We start from the raw sequence: 26,038 nt of genomic DNA on the forward strand, positions 1-26,038 counted from the left end.
TCATCTTCCAACAGGACAATATCTCTAAACACACAGCCAAGATACTAAATGAGTGGCTACAGGACAACGCTGTGATTCTTGCCAGAGCCCAGGCTTGAACACAAACATCTCTGGAGAGATCTGAAAATGGCTGTGCACTGACACTTTCTATTCAACCTGTTGGAGCTTGAGAGGTTCTGCAAAGAAGAATGGAAGAAACTGCTCAAAAATAGGTGCCAAGCCTGTAGCATTATAATCAAAAAGACTCGAGGCTGTAATTGGTGCCAAAGGTGCTTCAACAAAGTATTGAGCAAAGGATGTGAATATTTATGTACAAGTAATTTATTTTGTTGTTTATTTTTAAATTAAAATTTTTAAATGTTGTCATTATGGGGTATTTTTTGTAGAATTTTAAAGAAAATATGAATTTAATCCGTTTTGGAATAAGGCTGTAACATAAAATGTGGGAAAAGTGAAGTGCTGTGAATGCTTTCCAGATGCTCTGTATATAACATTTATGTTAATATTTATGCTAAACTTATAATAAAGCTTTATTCTAACATTTTATATTCATTTGCGTGTAGAGAAACAAAAAACATTTCAATATGAGGGTAATGTTTTATTAAAAAGGCAATTTAGCATCACAGAAATGTACTACCAGAAAGGCCAAACCGGGTCACAGCATGTATACGTTATTTTCACAGCAAAGATTTGGCATTAAATAAATTCACTACTTTATTTCTTTAAAAAAAAATTATATTCCATCAAGTACAGAATGTCCAGTCTAGATAAAGACATATGGACACGGTCACACAAGCTCTAGATTAGTCACATAAGTGCAGTATAGAACCGAATACTGACCAATAATTATTTTATAAACAGTAATACGCTTGAGTTCCAGTTACACTCGCATTGAATTTAAGAAAATTAAACAGATAAAATAAATCAGCCAATAATGTGATGTGCATTTCTTTATTGAAATATAACTGTTTTATGGCACTATTTTGCCACTTATCATTTAATGACGAAAGAATAAACTTCTGGTAAGATTACAGAAAATGTTCACTATACTTTAAAAAAAATATATAATATCTAGGTTGATTTTTTTTTTTTTTTTTAAAGGAACAATGTGAGACAGGCCCTTTACTTTAACTAATGCTTGGAAAATCCCAAATGGCTTTATAAAGTCTTAGAGAACACTTTGTTTGGGATGACACACACTGCACCACACATTAAGAGTTGCTAGAAAAGACAGTACAATTTCACTAACTGAATGTCAACTCCAGCTACGTGTTACAGACTGCATCAACTTTATATTCATTAAAATGTATTATAGTATGTCATGAGTACACACCTGCTACCATCTCAGACCGCACACGGACAACAGACTATGTACTGAGTGCTAGATAGAATGCACCACAACAGTTAGAAATTAAACTGATTGTCACTTATGTAATTTTGTAAGATATAAATTATAAGAAATCCATTTCATGTGGATAACTAAAGCTAGAGAGATGCTGCACAATATTTATATATTATGTAAAGAATAAAAACATCACAGGCTGAAGTAACTTTTATCCCGAAGCAGATTATTTTCCAATAACGGTGCATTCAGAAGTGTTTTATTCCTTTTTTACTACAGTAATTTGGCCATCAGACAATTCTTGTGTATTATATATTAACACTTTATACGTTTTAATGTGCTTATAAATACAAATGACTTCCTGTTATTACTTACACTATATAGCAGCAATAAACATTTCACAGGATTACTTTTCTTCTCTCTTTAAGTTAAAATCTACAAACTGCAAAGTCCTTTCCCATGTCACAAAGCTTGTGTTTTTTCTGTTAATGCACAATGAACAATGCCTAATCAAGCTCCATCTTACAGAAAACTGTCCACCATGTTAACACATTTTTAAAATTGCTTATATGGTGCATCCACTATACAAACCAATGGCTATGTTTTTAAAATAAAACCAATAATGCAGTCACTGTATATAAACCTCACAGCCAAAACTTATTTTAGATCTGCTTTTTATAAAAAGTCCTTCTGATCAGAATGGAGAATTAAAAAAACTTCTTATGATGCCAGGATCTCACTAGTGGTTACATTTTAAAATTATATTATGCAATTGAAATCAAACTTCCAAAAGAGCTTCTGTTTTAGGGCAGGAGGTTTCACCTAAAAAAAAAATTGTATAATGTACACAATTCATAATTTTATTAGCAATGATATATTTTTTTTTTGTTCGGGCGTGTATGGCATGCCGTATCTTCATCGCCCCAAAGAGTTTCTTTACCAACAGGATTATGTGTGCCATGCTTTGTAATAATTACAGCAGGAATGATGTGGTTTTGCATGACCATCTTTAGAATGTGCTTGAAACACTGAAAGGAATAGCTTAGATGACACAAAAACGTATAAAGACCCAGATGAAGCCGATCGTCTACTAAAAGGACATTGTGTAGCTAAAACAGTAGAAAAATCACTTTCTTTCTCATCACAAAGTTCTTCTCAGACAAAAATCTCTTCAAGAAAGTCACACATTGCTTTAACACTCAACTGAATTATAATTGAACGTGTGCGTATTATACAAAGGTTTCCAGATCCTGTGTAATCAATACTGATTCGTATTCTGGTTGATCCAAAAACAAATAACAGACCTGCCAACATTTTACATCTCTTTTTACTGCACTAAAACATGAAAGGATTTAATCAGCATGTGAATCTGAAACAACGGAAAATTGCGACAAGTGTGTAATTGTCACTCACTGGAAGCCACGCTCACTAATGTCAAATATGATCAACTATATCATATTAGACATCCTTTTTCCTATAGATCTGTCTCAACTCAACACGCTTTCCTTCTCAAGGCTCTTTGTTTTCTGCACTAGCTTTCTATCAACTGTTTCTAACCACTTTCTTCACTTGAATATGAATAGTGATATATTCAGATAGAAAAAGTAGACAGTGGCTAAGCTTCTCTTAAGATTTCCCTCTCTAAATAAACAGCAAACTTGTGATCGGCAACATCTGGGCTTAAGAAATAACTTCACCTATTTGTTTGGCTAAGCTAATCCTTTTAGAATGTGCTCATAATTCATTCAAGTACTTTACCAAACATGGTATGTCCATGTCATCAAATACAGTAATGATACACTAAGAATTCCAACTATGATGACATGTACATATAATTGTACACCATGAAAAACCAGCATTAGACATACAGTAATGACCGTGGGATTCCAGGCAAAAGCTGTGCGTTCTGCGGTTTAATTACAGCGTTCATATCTGCCAGTCATTCTCTTTCCTATGCCTCCAAAGCCTCCAAGAAATCTGCAATGCTCTCCACCACATAATCAGGGACAAAGTCCTTCTTCTCTGGCTCACCACTGTCCTTGTATACCTGTGCTTGCTCAAAGGTCGAGACACCTGTTAGCGTGAGCATTGTAGAAAGGCCACAGTTAATGCCGAAGACGATATCAGTCTCTAAGCGGTCGCCCACCATCAAAGAGCTCTCCGGTTCTAAATCGAACTGGCTGGCGATGCACTCAAACATGAAACGACTCGGCTTGCCGATCACCGTGGCCTTTCGGCTACTGGCTGTTTCCAGAGCTGCAGTGAGACTCCCAGAACCTGTAAATGCAAAAACAGAGTCAGTGTTAAAACAATAGGATGACATTTATTGAAACCACCCTTTTGTCCTTGCTGGGGGTCCTAAATGCCTTCCACAAAAGAGACAGCATTCATCACTACAGAGCTCTCTCCAAGTCTACAATACACACCAGGTGTAGACTGTGCATAATGCACAACCAGGAGTTATTTAATACACAATACACATGCACAAGACAAAAAAAAAAGTTAACAAATGTGAATTATGACTATTTAGCTAAAATCATGAAAGGATAATCTTTTCTTTTGTTCCCTTCAGGCTGCGCTCTTTCTTTCATTTACTCTCCATAAGCTACTTCTTTCAGTTCACCTCAATTGTCCACTTTAACGATGAACATGTACCACAATGTACAAAGCAGATAATTTGGACACCACTGACAACACAATGTGTAGAATACAAGTAAGGTGTAATTAAAAGTTCTGGTTTATATCATCTTTTTTTTTAAATTAACCCAAATAATATTGCTAATTATAAGGCATTTTTTCACAGCTGAACAAGAATAAACCATTCAAAGTATGTTATAACTTACAACTATATTAAACTGGATATTAGTGAAGTAAGGAAAAAATACAATGGGAAATTCAACTGTAGGACAATAATCAAGGATGACAGTGTGATGGAGTTTGACCCAAAACACAGCTTATATCATAGCTTTTATAACCTTATTGCATCTTCCCCTAGTTAGAGTATCAGATCATGTCTAAAAATTTCACTATTGTTACAGCACCAAGTCTATTGAACTTAACCAAAAAAAAAAAAAATGCAGCTTGTCATGTTATACAGAAACCAAAATGCTCTGTTACAAAGTCTGACACTGGAGACTCATTCATTATCAACCATTACATAAAGAATCCACTCGACACCTCCATGAGATAGAACACACTCAATAGTATAAACGTTGTGCTTTATGGCCAGCACTTGTTTCAGCTGTTATGGCAAAAATGTATCCACTCTCTCTATTTTGGTTCCCTTTTAACACTGTTACTCTCTGTACTATTGTTTAATTTAAAAGGTTCAATTGTTCACAGGCACAATTCTTTCTGAATTTTAGCATCAATAAAACTTTCTTTCGGCTTCTCCCATCAGGGGTCGCCACAGCGGATCATCCGCATATTTGATTTGGCACATGTTTTTACACTGGATGCCCTTCCTAACGCAACCCTCCCCATTTATCCGGGCTTGGGACCGGCACTAAGAGTGGCTGGGGTTGGTTTCCTGACCGGGGATCGAACCCGAGCCGCAGCAGTGAGAGCGCCGCATCCTAACCACTAGACCACCAGGGGACCTGGATTTTAGCATCAATTCAGGCATTAAAAAAATCTGTGTTTGTTGACCATGACATTGTTTCAGTCCACATATTTACCACAATAGGAGGCATGACACTGCAAAAGACTAGTGGAACTGTACTGTCAGTGGATGCATGACATCAGATCGAATCAGAATCAATCTATGAATAGCTGCATTAATACAATGAATATCTCCATCTCCATCTACTAAACACTCATCCTCCTGCTGCATTGCTTGTTATTAACTCTCTCCAAAGCCCAACAGATTTTGTCTGGCTAAAAAAAAATGATATGGCTGGGTAGGACACTTACCACTACTACTTCTCTTTCTGAACAGACTGACAGAAAGATGCAATGATGTTGCCCATGCAGGTTTTCTAACATATTACAATAATGCTAAAACAATGGCTCAAACTATTTTGTAGAATATTTTATAATACAGGGCTATTTCAAACCCATGAAAGCTTGATTTAAAGCAACATGTAAGATATATTTGACTGTTTATTACATGGAATGGTCTGTAGATAGTCAAATCTACATACGTAAAGGGTTTTGTAACAGACTGGAGGCTGGTGAGCTAACTGAAATAGAAAAAGACAGGTGGGAAACTATTTTTTACAAAGAAATACATGTCAGTTGATGAAAGATCATGAGACAAATGAGCAGAAATATGGTCCATCACCACAAGGGAAATGTAGGTGGTCATTTGTACCTACAAGTGGATCCTGATTCAGAGATTACAATAGTGATATTTTTAAACATGAAATGTAAGTATAATTGGGGAAATGCAATGAGGTTGTTGCAGCCTGTAATTGAGCTGTGTATTAACTGTGTGTTGGGTCAATCACATTATGGCGCCCAATAGCAGCATGACCTTTTCTATATAATTACATTGTTTAATATAACAAGACTTAAAGTGTCCATTAGAAGTGCACAGGGTTTTACTGCAGAAGCAGTCTAGGTGTTGTCAGTCTGTATTGAATGAAATGTTGGTGCTGGTATAGGATTGGTAACAGGTGCAGCGTTGCTAACAGCTGGCAGCATGAACACTTTTTACCTGGAGTGATCCTTCCTCCACGGAGAGGGTGCCAGGGGTCGGGATCAGTGGCCAAGAACAGACACTCGGAGTCCCGCAAGTAGCAGCAGGCTTTAGCCAACTTCATGAAGCTAAATTGCTCGTCGTAGCCCACGAGCACAGCACGCACGTCTGGGTCCAGTGCGCAGTTGGAAATGTTGACATCCGGTCCATCATCTTCCTCCTCGACCACGGCGATACCGGCGTCGCGCAGTTCCTCGTGCACGCCCGGGCAGCCGATGGCAAACACCTTGCCGCTGAAGGTGACCACATCGCGCAGGTACGCGGCCGAGCAGTATGCCGAGCTGAAGATCTCCTGCTCGCCGATGTCGGCAAATCCGAGCCGCGCGAACTTCTGCACGTAGCTCTGCCTCGGCCTGGTGCAGTTATTGGTGACGAAGAACACCCGCTTCCCGTGCTGCTTCAGCGCGCGCACCACCTCGGGCGCTCCCGCCACCGCCGTCTCCCCGTTCCAGATCACGCCGTCGCAGTCGAACAGCACGTTGTGCTTGGACTCGAGCAGCTCGTGCAGCTGAGTGCCGCGAATCTTCTGACAGCCTCCGCTCGCCGTCGCGCTCGCCATCCTGAACGATGCTTTCAGTAACGAGCTTGCGCGCGATCTTAGGATTGCGGCCCCGGAATCGATTGCGTCGTTCGTCCTAATCCGTCGCCCGTTAAACAACCACCGCGAGACTGCAGGTTAAAACAAACCCGGGAAAAACCCACCCTGTATCCTAAATATCCACACATTCATCAAACGTTATCTTCATTACTCCTGCGGTACAGAGTCTCGCGCTGGGGGGAGTGGCGTGGCTCCACGGCGCCTCCAATCAGATTCTTGCTGACGTTGACCACGCCCATATGTCTGGTGTTGACCAATAACACGCAGGAAGATCCACTGACAGTGTGATCAATTACCGCGGTTTCGCCACACGGCCTTTTTAAATGGCGAAAACGAACTCAAATAAACAGCTTGAGATGATCATGACTCACAATCGGATATTTTATTTTCAGTATTCTAAGGGTTTTTGGTATTTCTAATAAATATAATAGTATTAATTTGTTAGTATTAAATGCATAATATATGCACCATCTACAGTATACTCATATCAACTGGATCCACGTGCAGTTAGTTATATCATGTAAACGAGGCTTTGTCTGATTTAAATATGCACACATTTATTCAATTTTACGAATTTGATAAAGACAGACATCTTTTATAATGCTTTAAACAATTGTTTTTAAATACTTTTGTAGAGAGAGTCGCAAACAATGCGATGCATTTTAACATAAGTTTAAAATCGAATGTTTTTTTGTTTTGTGATCAATACTTTGGTATGTATGCATACATTCAGATCGCATTCTGATTCAGATCCTGCATTATGGTGGGTTGAGTCAAAACAATTTTGTAATTCTTAAATCAATAATTAAACCATAGTATAATAGTGATCATATGCAAGTTATTGCGTTTAGTTATGCGTGTCACACCCGCCCCCTGGTCCGTGGAAATATTGTCTCGTGAAAATGATCCGTGATGTAAGACTGTTTCGAAAACATATACACTGGTTCGAGCTGGAAAAAAATACAACTCCGAGAATCAAAATAACCATTAAACATTAATGTTAGTTTGAGGAACCCTGTGTGATCGCAAGAATAATCCGTGGATCAGGTACAAACAGGTTCCTCGGTGTGTGTGAGATCAGGTAAGCAGTGAGGCGCTCTCCCCGCCGCTAGAGGGCGACAGCGGAGCTATTGAGCGCATTTTAAATAGTCAGACCGGCAGCTCTCAAATGCGTAGCATGAGGAAGAATTTATTAAGAGTTCTGGGGGAGAGCTGGAAGAGTTACAGGCACAGATTCGTTCCCTGGATTGCTTTAAATCTGGGTAAAAATGAAAGGTATTCAGGTATTCATTCTTTTTAGTCTTTTAAAAAGTGCGTCGTACCCAACCAACTGTCCCTTAACTGCTGTTTGGACGTTTTTATGTATTGCAGAAACGTGTGTAGTTTCATAGCGTGTATGTTTCCTTGCTGTTATTCTGTTGTGCAGGACATTGCGCCAGGTCAAACACCTGGACGAAGACAAGCGGTTGGACGATGACCGAGTCATCTCTTTCCTCCTGAATCTTTTTACCGAGCTGCTTAGAAACGACGCGAGCAATCAAACTGAACAGCTTCGCCTGCTCCGGTCTTCCTCGCGAGATTACTACATTACCCACAATGCTGCAGTGCGAAGTCCGGAAGTGTCACCTTGCGAGATTATGCTGCACACACTGGGCTTCTGTGTGGAGAAAATGGCCAGCTCGCTTCCAGCTGCGGGAATAGGGGTGTTTGTTTCCCGGGGCCAGGTCCCTAAAGGTGTACCTGTAGCCATGTATCCAGGTACCTCAGACACTGATATACCTCAAATCAAATCCACAAGCACTGTCAAACTAAAACACAAATTTCACCAAAAATCTGACCTCAAATATATCTCATTTACAGTTCAAGTTCATATCTAACTCCTGGTGAGGAGGGTATTTTTTGATCAAACCCTTTCTGTATTGGATATTAAATAACCTTTACAAGACCTAGATTTACAAGAAGACTGTGTAGATTTTACTGTAAATCTATGCCCTGTAGCAGACAGACTTTGGTCCAAAGATTGTTTTGGGTGGCTATTTTGGCCCTAACCCAGGGAGCAATTCATCAATCATAAGCCAAATAACGTCTGCAGGTTTGATTTAAATGTGTCTGGAAGTCACTGACACTCGCTGCTATTAAGCCAGTGTTGGCAAAGTAGATTTGAAGTAGGACTTGTTGACCAACATTTGACACTCAACATGGTTTTTAAATGAATTACCATTTGGGCTAGCTAAGACTGATTTTAAGAAATGGCATTGTTTGTCTAACTTAAGTTTTGCAATGTCAATTGTAAGCAACGTGGAATGCAAAAAAAAGTTTGGAGGATCATTCAGTGTTTTTTCATGTATTATATTTAAAATTGTACATTTAATACTAAAGACATCCAAATAAAAGAACACATTTGAAATGATGCAGTAAACAAAAATGTGTTTAATAACCCAGAATGTTTTGTATTCCCGATTCTTTAAAGTAGCCACATTTTGCTTTAATGACAGCTGTGAACTTTTCTTGAATGGTTTTCCAACAAACTTTTTCCCAGAGGTATTGAGTTCTTGTTGGCTGCTTTTCCTTCAGTCTCTCTGGTACAACTTATCTCAACTGGATTTAGGACGGGTGATTGTGGAGGCAGCATCATCTGATCACCTGCCTCCTTCAACAGATAGCTCTTACATAACCTATAGGTGTGTGTTGAGTCATTGTCCTGTTGGAAAAATGATGGTACCACTAAGTGCAAACCAGATGGGAAGGTATGTTGCTGCCAAATGATGTGGTAGTGATGCTGGTTAAGTGTACCATTAATTTGGACTAAAACACCAACCAGCTCAGCACCCCCACATGGTTCACAGTGATAACCACATATTCAGGAACTGTTCATTCACCCTCTGTAGAACCTGTAGAAACTGTATGTAGGGGGTGTGTGTTATATTTATGAAAAATAATAGGAAATATTTCTGAGTTCATTGAGTCTGGAGCCTAGAGGTATTGGGTTAGTTTCAGAAATTCCTCATTGTTTATGCTTTCTTGTGTTTGATAAAACAAAGTCTTCTAAACAAATACATTTTTGAAAATCCTCAGTGTATTAACTTTGTACATGCAAAATAAAAAATATATACAGGTAGCTTAATCCAAAGATGTATCTCTTTCTAGTTTTGTTATGACTGACTGAAAACCATTTTAAATATAGTTTGGTAATTTGGAGCAAGTTTCATCCTCATTCAGTACAAAAATGTCAGTAAACATATGGTATTTACATCAGCCAGATCATCAAGCACTGTCATCAAGGTAGTTAAAATCAAACAGTTCTGAAAATCTAAAAATGTCATGCTTTATTGACTTAATGTATATAGGCCTGTTTGTCACTAGTCTGATGAGCTACTATTGACATAATTGCCTGGAATTGGAATATCTACGACATCGATTTTCTAACCCCTGTGTATGCTTTATATCTTAACATATACTGTTATTACATTTGAATGATGTGTTGGAGTCTGTACACAAAATAGAATCAATACATAAATAAATCTAAATTTGGTTTTTTCCAGGTACAGTGTATTTCTCATCTCATCAGCTCATCCCTATTACACCATGAAGAAGTCTTAAACCTTAATAATGCTTATTTGCCCTGTAATCCTGTTTTAGAGCTTCAGAAATTGGTAGTATTTCATACTGAGATGGATTGTAAATAGAGGAAATTTTGAATGTGGTTAAATATCGATTTGAACCCCATGGTGCATGGATGTTGCATTCTAATCCTAAGAATAATTAGTTCCATTTCCACAGGGACCATCTATCAGGCAGACGAGCCAATTCTTTTCCAGTCCATTCGAAACCCATTTATATTCCGATGCATCGATGGCGTTTTGATCGATGGCAATGATAGAGGGCTCTCCAGGCTAGTTTTTAGGTAACTCCATTTTGCATGGCACAGATCATAAACGACAGATGTTTAAAGAAGCACTTTCAGCCTTTTTTTTTTTTTTTTTTTTTTTTGTGTATATATAACCTATAGGTCATGCAGTGGACGGGACCAGCTCGGCCCATTTCATTTGTGTGACCACTCCTGGTTGACGCCCCGTCCAGAAAACCCTCTTGCCGTGGGACAGTATGTCAACAACTGCTCTAAGGGCAAGTTGCTTCATAATTGTTTAGTAAAAAAAGAAAGTGAAATAAAGCTGGACATGAAGGGGTCTCATGTTAGAATGACAGTTGCGGAGGTCAGCTGAAATCTTTCACTTAAGTTAGAATATAAAGGAAGCAGGTTTGTGTTGCTAATTTCAGTGGTTCAGGTAAACAATGTCTGAGTTTATTTTTTATCCTGTTATCCAATCTCACCTAATGCATTGTATCAGGCCAATGTTTATGATGTGATTCGTTGAAGTGGTAATGCATAATATTTAAAGGGAATTTCTACACTGATGCACATTGTTTATATTAAAAGTAGTTCTGATGTGTTTCACAATTCTGGTGCCAATATGTTGGTTGGTTTATTTCCATCATCGCTGTAAGAAAGTTGCTAGCACGGTTACATGTGGGACAAGTTGCTCAGCTTAGTAGAGTTCTAGCAAAAAAAAAAGCCTGACTTTGCTAGATAGCAATATATAAGATGGTAGTATTAGCATGAACGTGATCAGTTTAAGTAGCACTGTACAGAATGAAAGATTAAAGCACGGCAGCATCGCTCTCCTAAACATTATGCACGTTGTTCACTGAAATCTTTCCTTTAATTATTCAATGATTTTAGCTTACTTCATAAACATATACTGTCTTTATATTATGATGGTAAACTGAAGGATCTGTTGAAATGTCACTCTTTCTAGCACACTGGAGACTTTTTTCTTTCTTCAATGATCCTGTTCTCGTTTCAATTTGCAGAGAAGGCTGCTAATGTCTGTTATCAGGAATTTGATGTGCCTGAGGATTTCCCCATAGAGCTTCATCAATATCTTCCTAATGTTAATTACAGACCTAACATGCAAAGGCAAGAGTGGTTAAAATTCTGTTTCCATGAACCTGATTTCAATATTACTAAAAATGTCCGTCTTGTTCATCGCCACTAAAGATGATCTTTCTCTTTCAGGAGGCTGCGCTGCATTGTTCTGGTGTCGTTAAGAGATATTAACAAGGGGGAGGAACTTTTCTCCAATTACTACACCATAGTGCACGATTCTTAACATGAAAACATGACATTTGCCCACAACTTGTTTCATAGTAAAGGTTTTTCTTATATTTTAAAATAGTCTGAGTGGTGTTTTTTTGCTTCTTGTGTCATTCAGCAAAAGCAGCAACTAAAGACTCAACAGGATGACGAGTGGCCCATCCCTTAACAAATAGTGTCAAAGTTTAGTCAACTGTTTTATAATTGATTATTATGCCTTATTTTTAACTAGTTATTAGAGGATGTGTGTTTGTAAAATATGGCTGCTTTCACATCAGGTTTATCTAGATACATTTTTTTTTTTTTTTAAAGATGGAAAATCATAGAATCTAAGCTACTTGCTACTATATGCAGCCACAGTTACAGTAGAACCTCATTGTGTACAGGTTAATAACAGGTCATCAAGTCTGTACATTTTAACCAGATCATCAAGTTCACACAGTACTACACAGACATCACACTGTATAAAAGCTTTATCAATTTTTCAATATTTCCAGAACTTTATTCCTGGAAAACTGTTTATTTAAACAGTTAAAGTAGAACATAATACAAAATAAAAACCAACAGAAACAATGTCTATGTACAAACATTATGAATGATAATTTTCTTTTGAATAATTGCTGTTTGATTGTCTATTTAACACTAGAATATCTTTACACCAAAATAAGTGTTAAATTATTTTTTTAAACTGTAATGCTTGTCTTTTTTTGTTCCCCCAGCACAGTCAACATATGGGGGAAAAAAAAAAAAAACTGATAAGGAGGGTCTCTACATTTACAATAAATTTGTATGCCTCTTTAAGCAAACAACCATCACTAAATTTACAACAATTGTATGCTAGTACTTTCATACAAACTTTGGACAGGAATAAGTTACTTTAACACAATTTCCTAAAGCTCTGCTTAATCCTTGGAAGGACAGGAGAAATTAATTGCACAACCTACAGGACTTGAGTATTGTTTTTTTTATAAGTGTATTAAATAATGGCATCAATGCACATCCTTCAAGTATCTAACAAACAAACAAAAAAAAAAAGTTAAACCATACTTGTCACTCTCTTGCAATTCTTAAATCTCCTCAGCAAAGACATTAGTCTATAAAACGTCCATCACTCGGAGAGGCCGCTGTTTCTGCAAGTGTTTTTCCAGGTTGATCTGAACATGCAAGGTTTCTGAATGAGTAATGAACGTTAAGGCAAAACTGCAAAACCAGGGTCGTGCCTTAACCAGCAAAACATTCTCTCTTTCCAGAGGAGTTCAGTAAACCCCCTAACATGTTGTAATACTGTACATTCAACTACTTCAAAGTCCTGTGTGAAGACGTAGCGCTGACGTATTCCGTCTGCACCTGCATGTGAACCTGCAATGGAGCACTGAGGTCCAAGAGCTTCACATGCACCATTTACTGATCTTTACAACACACTACACCCACTTGCAGTGTAAGTGAATAAATAAATAAATAACTTCTTTTTAAGCAAATCTCTTGTAAAGCAAATCCAAAAAAAAAGAAAAATAGAGATATTTATATATATATAATCAGCTAAACGGTAAAGCAAGTAAAGGCATTTCTGTGGAATACTTAAGTTACAGACTCAAAAGCACAGAATTTTCAAGTTCAAGTCTGTTTGCCAAGGAAGAGAATGTGGGAAGTTATTTTTTTTTTACATCCAAATCTGTACATATTTACAAATTATTGCCATATGAGAGTACGCAAGAGTTCATGGAGATAAAACAAACAAACAAAAAAAAAAGATTGAGGTAAACACGCATGATCATGTCAGTACGAGAAGGACAGAGCTTATAACAAGCTCGCTGAATGAGGGTAAGTCGGTTTGTCGATATGTGAATTGAAAGATAAGACAATCGATCAGCTTGCTCAAATAATTGATAACCATACACAGGTTGAAATTACTATAATAAATGCATAGATCAATTTAGTGTGATCACTCTGTGGATCGTTTAGATATCTAGTATAGCATTACATTTCTCTTCTATATGAGTGGGGGAAAAAAATGATCCTGGCAGTGACCATTAGACCCAAGGGCCACACAACATAGGTAATATAAATATATTCATAACTGAGAATGGGGATAAACTGATCCATACAAAAAACCTTCAGAAATAACAACTGCATCTACTCAGCGCAAGCTTGCTAGAGACGCCCATGCAAACTATCAAATTCGCAGTCACTCGAGGCAACAAAAACGGGACAGAACACATCAAAACATAGAAAAAGGACATGTGCCAGCAAATTCCACACTTGCCACCTGGTTTAGTTACAAATGTGCAGTTCAATGGTGTTTAGAGCAAATAAATACCCCCCCACCCCATCCCCCAAAGTGATCAAACACTACAAACAAGAATGCAAAATTAAGCATATAACCAAAAACAGTTTAAAAAATCAATCATGGCCTGTGGAGCAGTGTTTTCCTTCTTTCTGACAACGAAAAAGATCTACAAGTACTCAAATTTTGTGGATGAAACAATAACGACTACTAATCATTCATAGAAATGTACTAATTGGTTAGTTACACAAAAGCTAGTGTGACTAGACATAAAAGAGGAGCATTTTAACAAATTATGGTAATGTGTATTTCTCAAACTGAAGTGTCTCGAGCCTTAATCTCAGGGCCACCTGAATGGATATCAATATTAAGATAAGCATTCACTAGTCACTGCAGCTCAGAGAAGTGCTCCTGCAAGAGGCACAGTGGCTCAAATTTTGTAAGTCTTTTGCTACAAATCAAACCATTTCAAAATATTTTGAGTCAGTACATGACATGATGCAGGGCGTAGTTACCGCCCAGCGGGTCTCGCATTTTAAGATGCACCATGACTAATAGCTCAAAAGGAGAGAAGGCAGTCGAAAAAAAAAAAAAAAGGCTGCTTTGTTTTGTGGGAATTACTGCCATCAAAGTTTTTAAATTTCACCTCTACCAAGGTTTCACTTTCCACAGTATTCGGACAAGACAGGTGTGACAACAAAATATTACAGACTGGAAATAAATGGCTGTTATTAACTCTTGAAAACTCAAGATTACGATCTGTACAATAAGACATCACTGATGTCATAGTAAAAAAAGGATTCTGTACATATATACATACACATAAAAAAAAAAAAAAAAAAACCCAAACAGGAATAGAATTTTTCAGTGAGAGGCTATGTACATGGTCCGAGAGTGAAGTGGAGCGAGGCATTTTGTTTTCACTCAGACTGCAGCGCTGTGTGCTGATGTAACGCATGGCTTGCTATGTAGCTGCCTGAATCACTGAAGTCAGTAACTGAGACAGCCATTTTGGTACTAGTAAAGTCCACGGCCATGCTACGCTCGTTAAGGAAGGGTTCGGGCAGGCCCATCTTGAGCCTCTTAGCGGGAGGTCTCTCGCAATCCTCACCACACACATTCAGCTGCCCTAGCTCTGAATGGTAGAAGCCAGCATCCAGGAGGTTGAGGCAGTCTCCGTCACTGTTGCCAGAGAAGCTAAGCGGCTCGCTGTGGTTCAGGGAAGAGCGGTGGAGGCCATCAAGTGACGGGAAGCTATAGGAGTCCAGGCAGCCCACATCGCTGGGGTTGCACACTGATGCCACACTGCTGGTAAGCGCTGGAGGACATAGATCTAGATCAAATTTCCATTTCTACATATGCAACAAACTCTCATAGGAGGTTAACCAATCTGTTTAATTGATCAATTATGCCTTAATGCCTACATAACTTACTACCAGACATTCAATGTATTTACTTTTACAGTAGCTATGGGATAAAGATAAACCAATCAATAAGTGTTCCTTTAAATTAAAATTATTCTGCTTTAGTATTATACATGTTAAACATTTCTTTAGACTTCCTTTTGTCTAAATCCATATTTGAATAAACCACCAATTAAAGCAACAGTAATGTGTCACATTAATACACTAACATTGCATCAGTGGTGGTATGAACTCACCTGAGAGGTCACTGGCAGTGATGGAATTGAGGATATTAAGCTGCTGGTCAGCTGAGCCCTCTATCCTGCCGCTGCTGTTAGAGCAAACTGAACCCGAGCTATCCACCAGACCCTCGGCTTCATCCACCAGTCGGTCCATTAGGTCCCTGCAGACAAAACACATTAGCATAAGTAAGCCTTTGCAACTGCAGATAAGAGATTTTAACACATTTATGTTTTAGGTCAGAATGAGCATATGAGAAACTCACGTTACTCCAGGATAACTGCTGAACTTCTTTTTTCCAAACCGGTTTTGTTGGACAAAGAAGTCAAAGCGCTCTGACTTTTTCCACATGTAGTAAAACGCGACACATTCTGCCACAGTCCTTGTGTGCACCTTCAAAAAAACAATTCAAGACAAATAAGAAACAGTTCCAGAGTTGCAATGTTCTCATTGTCTGTTCAAATTTACCATCTTTAAAACTTAAAGTATTTTTGTAATATATAAACAGAGTCAAATATTTAAACAAGACTTTCATCTAAAGAATATACAAGCCCAATTTAAAAAAAAGTTGGGACTTTTTAAAATGCAAATAAACCAGAATGCAATAATTTGCAACTCTAGAGCCCCATATTTTATTCACATTAGGACACATCAAACGTTTAGACTGAAGAAATTGCTTATTTTAAAGAACATTTTGAACTTTTATCTAATGGCAACACAACACCTTAAAAATTGGGACAGGGCTATGGATAACACTGTAGCATCCGCAAATCTTTTAACATGAGTCTGTATACATCTGGGAAGTGAGGAGAACTGCTATAGTATTGGGAAAGGAATGCTCTCCCATTTGTGTTTGATACAGGATTCTAGCTGCTCAACAGTCCTGAGTATTTTGTCATTTTTAATTTCATAATACACCAAGTTTTCTCAATTAGTGAAAGGTCTGCACTCTAGCATCCAGACTCTTGTACTATGAAGCCATGCAGTAATAGATTCTGTATGCTGTTTTTCATGCAAGAAAGGAAGCACATGTTGCTCTGAAATGTATATACATTTCTGCATTTATGCTTCCTTTCCAGATGTGCAAGCTGCCCATTCCATAGGCACTAATGCAACCCCACACCATAATAGATGCAGGCTTTGGAATTGAGCACTGATCATCCCAGTGGTCCTTCTACCCTATAGCTGACCTGGTCCCTTACATAGAGATTTCTCCAGATTTTTTAAGAATCTTTTGATATGTTCTGAAGTAAAAGTATTTCACTATTTTATGTCCAGGAACATTATTCTGAAATTCCTTAAACATTTGTAGACTGTTTTTTTTTTTACAGTAAATTATTACATTTTCTCAGTTTAAACATTGATTTGTTTCATTGTGACTAAAGATGGACTTGAGATTTGCTTTGATTTTCAATAAAATTCCTTTATTGAATCCCATTCTGAGTCTCAACTTTTGTTTATTTGGGTTGTATTACATTTGCCAACCTTCATATTTACTGGCTGATACCAATATCTTGACTAAAGCAGTTCTTACAGACACAGATAGACACTTAAAAGTTCTGTGTCCCTGATGTTTACGATGTTTGCAACTTCCTTGATAAAGTTTACACTTTATGGAACTGACAAACACGGGCAACAACCACTGAGCATGATAACGTGCAAATATAGGACAACCAAAACTACAATTCCTTGCCAAATTACATTTTTAACATTTCAGTGAAGCTGTGTTCATGTGTAACTAGATATGTTGATAAATACTAATCACCTGAAAATTACCAAATGTTCAAACCAGAAAATGTGTTTTTAGTGCAACAAGACACTAAGATCTAGTGTAAAAAAAAAAAAAAAAAGGATGTTCATATTTAGCTTGAAATATGAAGCCTACTGTTCAAAAGCCCAACAATGTAAGTATTTATCTTACTTTGTGTTTCTGAATGAGGTGGAAATTCTTCTCATACAAAAGAAGTGCATGTTCAAAGTTTCTGCATTCTTCTTCAGTCCATGGGAGCATTTCATCTGAAAAGAAATACTTGTTAGATCAATTTTGCCCCTGTACCAAACATACCCAGTTATATTAAACACTACGCAAACCAACGTACCCTTTGATGATTTTTCTTTGCTGCGATATCTTTTAAGAGCGTCATGGACATTGTAGTTGCATTTAACAAGCTCATACAATGCCTGGAGAAAATAAAATCAGGAGGATTTACTTTTTTGTCCACCATCAATTTATGATGTAAAGAAGTCTAATATTTAACATTTGAGCAAGGAATCAACAAATACCAAATTAATGGATATTCATCCTCTAAAAAAACTCTAAGTCTTACCTGTTCATTGTCTTTAACAAGACCTTTTCGATCCCTCATAGCACCATCAGCAAATGAAAAAGTGGCCTCATGCAAAAAGTCTTTTACTTTCGACTCTGGCAGTATATCTGGCTGCCACAGTAACTGATCTTCATTCTCATAAACTGAGGATTAAATAAAATTTATGTAAAAACACCAACAATATTGTCTGAGCAAAATATTACATGACTTAATAACGGTAGATATATTTGTCATAATCCTGAAATTTCCACAAAGGTCACTTGTTTTTAACCAAAACTCCACCTTTATGACACTTTTTGCTCCCATTTCAGTGAAGCTGTGTTCATGTGTAACTAGATATGTTGATAAATATAAAAAAATAATGTTGATAAAGGTGGAGTTTTGGTTAAAAACAAGTGACCTTTGTGGAAATTTCAGGATTATGACAAATATATCTACCGTTATTAAGTCATGTAATATTTTAATATATTAATGTAACGATTGAATATTCTTTTCAAATTTAGCAACTTACCTCTCTCATGTTCATAACAGGTAAGGGGAGGGATTTCAGCTTGATACTGAGATCCAACCATTATTTCCTGTTGAAATGAAAGATATATTCATTACATATGCACACACATACATACACACGTGTGTGTGTGTGTGTGTGTGTGTGTGTGTGTGTGTGTGTGTGTGTGAGAGTGAGTGTGAGTGAGAGAGAGAGAGAGAGAGAGATTTTTTACACCCCCACCCCCCCGGTTTTGTTTAATTATTTCACATTTAAGTTAGTCCACTAAAATTTCTGCTGCTCAACAAGAAGCCCCCCAACCCAAAACAACTCTGAAAATAAAGGCTCACCTTTCGAGAGTCCTCTGTGGTCAGACCATCCTCCTCACCTTCAGACTCTTTATCTCCATCATAAATAGCATTAGCTGCATAACCAGGAAAAATATTTACAATGGCATCATCTTTATTAGTTAGCATCGTCATTCCTATTAAAATTTACACTTCACTTCCACTTTTAGAACTGTAAATAATGGAGACATTTGGACATCCACCATGACATTTTCAAGTCAGATAAGAACTTAAGTTAAAACTTAAATTGTCTGTCAAGGGTAACACTGAAATAAAATGTTTCAAGATGTGTTGTGATCCTCTCCTTGAAATTAGAAGGAATGTAATGTCTTTACTCAGTTTATCATAAGCAACTGGTTTTACAAACTACAGACCTTAAGTTTTCAATATTCTCTGTCAACTCTGACATCAAAATAAAACACAGTAAAACCTGGAGAAATGACCACAACCTGCTTTACTACCCAAACAAAAACTGATTTAATCACACTGCACATCTAAATGGACTTCTAAAACAATCACAACTCAGGTGTTTATTAACAGCAAGTGGGAAAAAGTCAGAATTATAATTTCTAACATCAATATGGACAAATACACTGGACGTATACAAGCATAGCAATGTAAAAATCAATAGTGTGTATGGTTCATTATGTTTTGCATGCAGGTTAGCTACTCTAAAACAAACACAAAGACAAATGGTGTTGGAAGATAGGGGCTAATTTGGTTAAAACCAGAAAATGTTAGATAGACCAGGGTCTCTACATATCAGACTACCTTTCACTCCCAACCCCAGAACCTTATTGGATAATAAATCTTACTGGGACATAATAGAATTACAAAAAAATAAAAAATAATCTCATTAAAAAAAAAAAATTCTGAATTCCTCTGTCAATTTGACAAATGTGTCAATCTGTCATTATTTCAGGGTTATATTTAAAAACTAATATATCCTATGTACGTGATGGGTATTAGAGGCACATCTGAGCAAAGACAACTCTGTCCAGTTCATGTACATAGCAATTTAAAAAACATGCTGTACATTTTCTGTTAGACAAACATCAACTATAACATGCTTTATGTTACGATCTCTGATGTTTTCCATGCACGTTTAGTCACACTGTCTGGGGCCCTCTACTGTCATGGCAGCTGATACCTCACAACCAGTGACAGCTCTGCAGATCCAGTCTAGCACTGATCTATCAGCACCGAGAATCTGCTCCTTACATCGTATAATTTAAAATAAAAAAAATTCCTACAACTTTTGCCCATGTCCACACTAATATCTTTTCATTTAAAAACGCAAATTTTTTTTCAAACTGAGACAGCCAACAAAAACTTAGCTTTTTGAAAACACCTTCCAAAGTGGATAGATTTGAAAATGCTATTTTTTTGTCACAGTGTGGACTGCGAAAAAAAATGCTTAAAAAAAAAAAAAAAATTGCATTTTCAGTCATTGCCGCAACATTCCAAATAGCCAGAAAGAAAATAAATGCCAGGCGGAAACGACGCAGGTCGAAGGTTCTTACATTTTGCTCATGTGTAGTACAGGGACTCAAGCAGTTTCAGACGTTTCAATGTGGACGAGAAACTTCGGGAAAAGATTAAAAACAAAAGTGTGGACATGGAGCAGTTTTATACGAAAACGCCGTTTTCAAATTTATCTGGATTAGTGTATTATTGCCTTTGTTTTATAAAAAAGTATTTTTACAAATACTCAATTTTCTATTTTAGAAAAACCAAATAAGCCAATAGTATGGGAACACAAACATTGTTCCAGACTTGGATATCACTCAAATCAAGTGCTACGATTTTTTATACCTTGACAAAATGCATACAAATCCTGTTATGGTCACCGTTATCAAAACGGTAATTCAAAAACTAAAAAAAACGCCCTTTTCTTTAAGTAATGACTAATAACGACTCTTTACAAGATAAAGATTTCTTAGTTGTGAATGCTAAAAACTTTTTTTTTTTATAGTAAATAACTACAGTAGGGAAATCAGTTACCAAAAAAATAAAAAAATAAAAAAAAAATACTTACAGCGAAGAGTTCTGGGAAAGAAATCTGTGGTTTCATGCGACGTCACCGAAGGTGTGAGATCATCAGCAGAAGACTGGGTTTCTTCATCATCCCCAGACAGCAGATCTTTGGCAATCTCTTCCTGTTCGAATAGAAATAAATGCAATTACAATTTCAGCAAATATGCATAAAAAGATGACTAAATTAAAAGAAAAAAAAAGAAAATCAAATCTAATTATCTAACTACATTTTTATACACATGATCAAGTTTTAAATGTGTTTTTTTGCACAAATTTATTGAGCATGCCTGGTAATTAATATGCCATTTACTTTCATCACCATTTACGCTTATACAAAGAAACTCAGTGTTTCTAACATGATTTTAAATACTAAGGCAATTTTAAGTCTGTCTGTCTTATAAAAACATTTACACAGAACTGTACTATGAAAAGAAATGAGACCAATACATAATCCACTCTTAATTTACAAGCAAAAATTGCACATCAAGACATATATGAAAACATTTTCTGACCCACCTTGTCTAACGTCATGTCAGGTAACTCGTCTGTCAGTTCAACAGAAGAGCTGTCTGCACTCGAACCTCCAACTGTGCTGGCTGATGGTTCATACCTATACAAGGCAAGCAGCTCTTCCAATGGCATGTTCCCCTCCTGTTTAATAAAGTTGTCTCATAATTGGACTCAAAACATACACTGTAAATTGTAAAAGTAAATAAATAAAAGTTTACCTTCTCCAGATCGGCTATCTCCGAACTTCCATTCGACTCCCCTTCTCGCATCTCCTCTTCCTCTAAAGTGTGCTCGTCGTCATAGTCATGGACCAACATGTCTGCTGTTGGGTCAAAATCGTGATCTTCTGATGACAAAGAGCCAACTGCCAAAACAAGCCAATTTTTTTTAGTTATATAAAAAAAGCCCTGGTCTGCGATGATGTGTATTGTAATAATCATACTGAAAATGTCTCAATTTCAAATGTAACCAAACATTTTTATGCCCATTATTACTTTTGCCATATTAATAAACATAGTGTAAATAAGAATTTGTAATTACTTTGCAAAAAATAAAAAATAAAAAAAAAGGAATTATTTTGGCTGTAGGACTGATCTGGTTAGACCAATTGATGATTTAATGTAAATACATTAAGAAATAAATCAAGGTAAGAAATAATTCAAATTAAGCTTACCTGGGCTTGTACTTCCTAAGGAAGCCTGGAGGACCAAAATAGGAGACCGCGTTAGATCACACCATATAATAGAAATAACTCGCTTAGGCCTATTTAAAAAAGGACTAAAGTAGCATTTATGGGGTTTTAATACTTCTCAAATGTTTATTAAACGTAAATGAGTCCTTCAGGTAAGAAGTGAACTGAACTCTGTCGGATAGCGGGCAGGTACGACCCAAGTTCCAGCTCATAACTGGTTGCTTTAAAAACTACCTTCAAACTTCTCTGTACAATAATTTTTACTATTATTTTTTACACTCTGTGAATATTCAGCGCGATATGCGAAGGTGCGGAACCGTGTTATATATACCGAAATCGATTTAGCATCGACCTACTATTACATAATTATAATGAACGATTTTGCCGTCGGATGTCGTCACTTTGCTGAGGCAATCCAGCTAGCAGGCTAGCGCTCGGTAAAAACACTTCAATATTACTCCCTGAAACCTTTTCCAAAAAAACTCCACGGGAGATAAATATATAGGAAATAATTCAGCTTTTCTAATAAGCGCATTTTAAACGGTAAACCCACAACCGTACAGAATAAAATAATTGATGAAGTAACCAAAGCTATCTACAGAGGCGAAGACGGCTAACCATTTCCCAGACGAAGAAGCATCACTGGCTTAGATAGCAAGCCAGCTAGCGGCTAAACAAGCTAGCAAAGCTGACGCCGAACACCGACGCCCGGCCTAAAACTCCGATCAGAGTCCCGTCGCATTTATAGCGTCAAAAACCGGTATTTTTCTAATCAAAAACATCATTTCGCAATCATAAAACGTTCATCGTCCTAATGCTATAGAAATGTTTCGGTATAGCGGGCTATAAAACGAAAAATAAACCTTAAAATAACGTAGCCTATCCCATCTTTTTTCAATCTTACCTCCGCCATATTGGTACCTTTCGGATACTAAAAGGGCTTTTTACTCAGGAACCCGGATTGACACGACGCACCAATAGGAATCGCGCATTCGCGAGCTCGATGCTCATTGGCTAAAAGCATTTAAACGCACGGCGGCTTATGATATTTCTGACAATATGCACTACAGTCATACCTTTTAATTTCCCGGACTATCACGATCGACTAGTTAAAAAATCAAATAATAAATTGTTCAGTTTGCCTTTAGTCAAAGGAAATTATCTTGGCTCTTGAAAATATAACACGTCTGTAAAATTTCACAATTTAGCTGTCAGTTACCACAAAGCATAACGTGCAGTTAAAATCTAATCAAATCAAACCAAATTTTATTTGTCACATACATACAGAGTACGACATGCAGTAAAATGCTTTTTACATCTGTCCGGCATTTTAACATAATAAGGAATGGAATTTAAGGATAAAAATATATGTATTTACATGGATGCGTATGGCAGATATTGATAGTACAAATTAAAGTGATTTAGTGATTGTCCTTAAAGTGTCCATGTGCAGTGTGGTGTGGTTTAAAGTGGCACTGTGCTGTGCAAGTCAAAAGTGAAAGTGTCATAGTGCAAAAAAAAGTTGTGCAGAAATGAGTGAAGATGGAGAGAGAGAGGTGCAGTACTAGGTCCTGGGTGTTTCCTGGTTTAAACTCCGAATGGCCTGCGGGAAGACGCTCCTCATTCTCTCTGTGTTTGCTTTCAAGGGGTGGAAGTGCTCCCCTGAACACAACAAAGAAAAGAGTCCATTGTTGGGATGGCTAAGGTCCTTCAAAATCTTCCTGGCCCTGGTTCGGCACCGCGTGCTGTAGATGTCCTGCAGGTCAGGGAGCTCGTTGTGGATGGTACGTTCATCTGACTGCACCACCCTCTGGCGGGCTCGCCTGTCTTGCATGGCGCTGTTCCTAAACCAGGAAGTGATGCTACCTGTCAGGACGCTTTCAATGGTGCAGGTATAGAAAGTCTTTAGCACCTAAGGGGGTAGTTTAAAGTCCATTAAGCGTCTCAGATGGTTCAGACGCTGCCGGGCCTTCTTCACCAGGGTGTTGATGTGACAGGACCAAGACAGGTCCTGTGTAATGTGAACACCTAGGTACTAAAAACTGTCCACTCTCTCCCCTGGGGTCCTGGCTCATCGTAGTGTGGAGAAGATGAGCAATGGTGTCCTCAGTAGAGCAGTTCTGCTGGTACGGAAACTGTAGTGGATCCAGTGTGTCTGGTAGCGATGCAGTGATGAAGTCTCTGACCAGTCTTTCAAAGCACTTCATCATTACTGAGGTCAGGGCTACAAGGTGGTAGTCGTTGAGGCAGGCGGGCTGGGGCTTCTTCGGGACAGAAACAATGGTGGAATGTTTGAAGGATGAGGGGAAATCTGACTGTTCCAGGGAGAGGTTGATTTTTTTTAATCAAAGCATTTTCTCTCTGATCTGTGATATAAATGCCATTCATGCAGTTCAGCTGTAATTTCCAGCAATACACAATGAAGTGCAAAACCCTTAACTTTGCCTCACTGTGATGTGCAGTGTCACTGCTATAAATAAGGGCAGGATTGCAACAAAATATGGTGTGCTGATTGCACAGATGTGGATCCTGAATGTTGCATTTCCAAGATATATGCTGTTACAGAAAAATAATGTTATTTTATGTAAGGTGTTACCCTGACTATGCACATGATTTTAGTGTTGTGGAACATCTGTGACAAGCTAGTTTATGTTATCTCTTCCATTATATCAAGAGCGTGTATTAAAAGTCTTGTCCTTTTATACCAAAGTGAGAATGCTCTTTATTTATTAAGAAACAAAACATAATATCTTTCGTTCCATTTAAAGTTATGATTATTGTTGTGCAAAAATCTATGCAAAAACAATTTCCTCTTATCATTTATATTATATTTTAAGCCTTTTATACTTAAAATATATACTGTACTTTATTCCCCTGTAGATACTGCAAGTCCGCACATCTCCCTTATTCTCAGCAAAATAAGCCAATAGTGGGCGCATGTGAGCTCCTAAGTGTATCTATGAGTAACATTTGATATTTTAAAAACCTTACATAGTTTAAAGATATGAAGAGTTGAAGAGAATGTAAAGATTTGGGTATAAAGTTTGCACACAGCTAAACCGATTTAGAAAAAAAAATATTCAAGGTATTTCAATTCCATTTTTTGCATTGGAAAAAAATACAGTTCAGACATCCATATTCATTAATATTTAGGGTGATGGAGGAAAAATGTGTAAATTAAATCTTTGCACAAATATTCATTTGAACTGAGTAATTCTTAAAGTATCTATTATTATATAACTATTCCACCATGCTTATATAAGAACTACCACATTAATTCAAAAAGTGCTCAAACATTAGTACTTCATTATTCACCTTTTTATTAGATGCATGATTATATAACTATATTACTTAATAATAAAGTGAACATATTGGTTTCAAATTCCCATAGGACTGAATTTTTAGTATTCAGTCCCACAGGTTTGGTCATGTTTTGAGTACTACATACATAATACAGTATATAATAGTACACTATATACAGTACATGTAATCAATTAATTTTGTAGGAATTTACTTTGAGGTCTGCAGATAAGCAAAATATTAATTATTATGCCAGTAACATTTCCTAGACATAAAGAAATGAGAAATGAGTATTGTGTTAACTGATTCTGTTCATTCATTGTAATGAAACAATACATAATGTAGTCTTTTTGTCCACAATGTATGTTAGCCAAAATGTCAAACTTTATATGTAACATGGGACAAAATTTAATTTGCAGTCTGAACCCAAAAAACTTTTACTTTATAAGATTCTAATCTTATATTTTTATAAAGAATAATTAGGTATGCTGATCTTTTTACTGAAGGACCGATCTGTTCAAGACAAAAGAAAGGCTGTAAAATGTTAATAATAGTAGTCACAAAAGACTAAGTTTAGATTATAAACATGATTTTAGCAATGTATGTTTCATGTCACAG

The 26,038-nt window shown here is 37.0% G+C and overlaps 3 protein-coding genes across 3 annotated transcripts; 1 reads left to right on the forward strand and 2 right to left on the reverse strand.

The window, feature by feature from the left end:
* Positions 1 to 585: 585 nt before the first annotated feature.
* LOC124393180 (pyridoxal (pyridoxine, vitamin B6) phosphatase) lies at positions 586 to 7,206 on the reverse strand. Its single transcript, XM_046860706.1, has 2 exons — positions 6,000 to 7,206; positions 586 to 3,619 (listed from the first exon to the last, which is right to left on the reverse strand). The coding sequence occupies exons 1-2, from the start codon at positions 6,598 to 6,600 to the stop codon at positions 3,294 to 3,296; spliced, it is 927 nt and encodes a 308-aa protein (XP_046716662.1). The 5' UTR covers positions 6,601 to 7,206; the 3' UTR covers positions 586 to 3,293.
* A 506-nt stretch (positions 7,207 to 7,712) lies between these two features.
* On the forward strand, positions 7,713 to 11,873 carry setd9 (SET domain containing 9). Its single transcript, XM_046860707.1, has 6 exons — positions 7,713 to 7,914; positions 8,066 to 8,397; positions 10,420 to 10,543; positions 10,649 to 10,764; positions 11,512 to 11,617; positions 11,717 to 11,873. Exons 1-6 carry the CDS (start codon positions 7,808 to 7,810, stop codon positions 11,808 to 11,810), a joined length of 879 nt encoding a protein of 292 aa, XP_046716663.1. The 5' UTR covers positions 7,713 to 7,807; the 3' UTR covers positions 11,811 to 11,873.
* A 397-nt stretch (positions 11,874 to 12,270) lies between these two features.
* On the reverse strand, positions 12,271 to 23,086 carry mier3a (mesoderm induction early response 1, family member 3 a). The gene is made up of 13 exons (XM_046860705.1): positions 23,025 to 23,086; positions 22,103 to 22,127; positions 21,648 to 21,793; positions 21,436 to 21,570; positions 20,921 to 21,041; positions 18,886 to 18,959; positions 18,560 to 18,626; positions 18,049 to 18,191; positions 17,821 to 17,902; positions 17,643 to 17,737; positions 15,987 to 16,114; positions 15,739 to 15,884; positions 12,271 to 15,396 (listed from the first exon to the last, which is right to left on the reverse strand). The coding sequence occupies exons 1-13, from the start codon at positions 23,031 to 23,033 to the stop codon at positions 14,999 to 15,001; spliced, it is 1,569 nt and encodes a 522-aa protein (XP_046716661.1). The 5' UTR covers positions 23,034 to 23,086; the 3' UTR covers positions 12,271 to 14,998.
* Positions 23,087 to 26,038: the final 2,952 nt, after the last annotated feature.

The sequence above is a fragment of the Silurus meridionalis genome, chromosome 11 (genome assembly GCF_014805685.1).
Source record: "Silurus meridionalis isolate SWU-2019-XX chromosome 11, ASM1480568v1, whole genome shotgun sequence".
NCBI lineage: Eukaryota > Metazoa > Chordata > Actinopteri > Siluriformes > Siluridae > Silurus > Silurus meridionalis.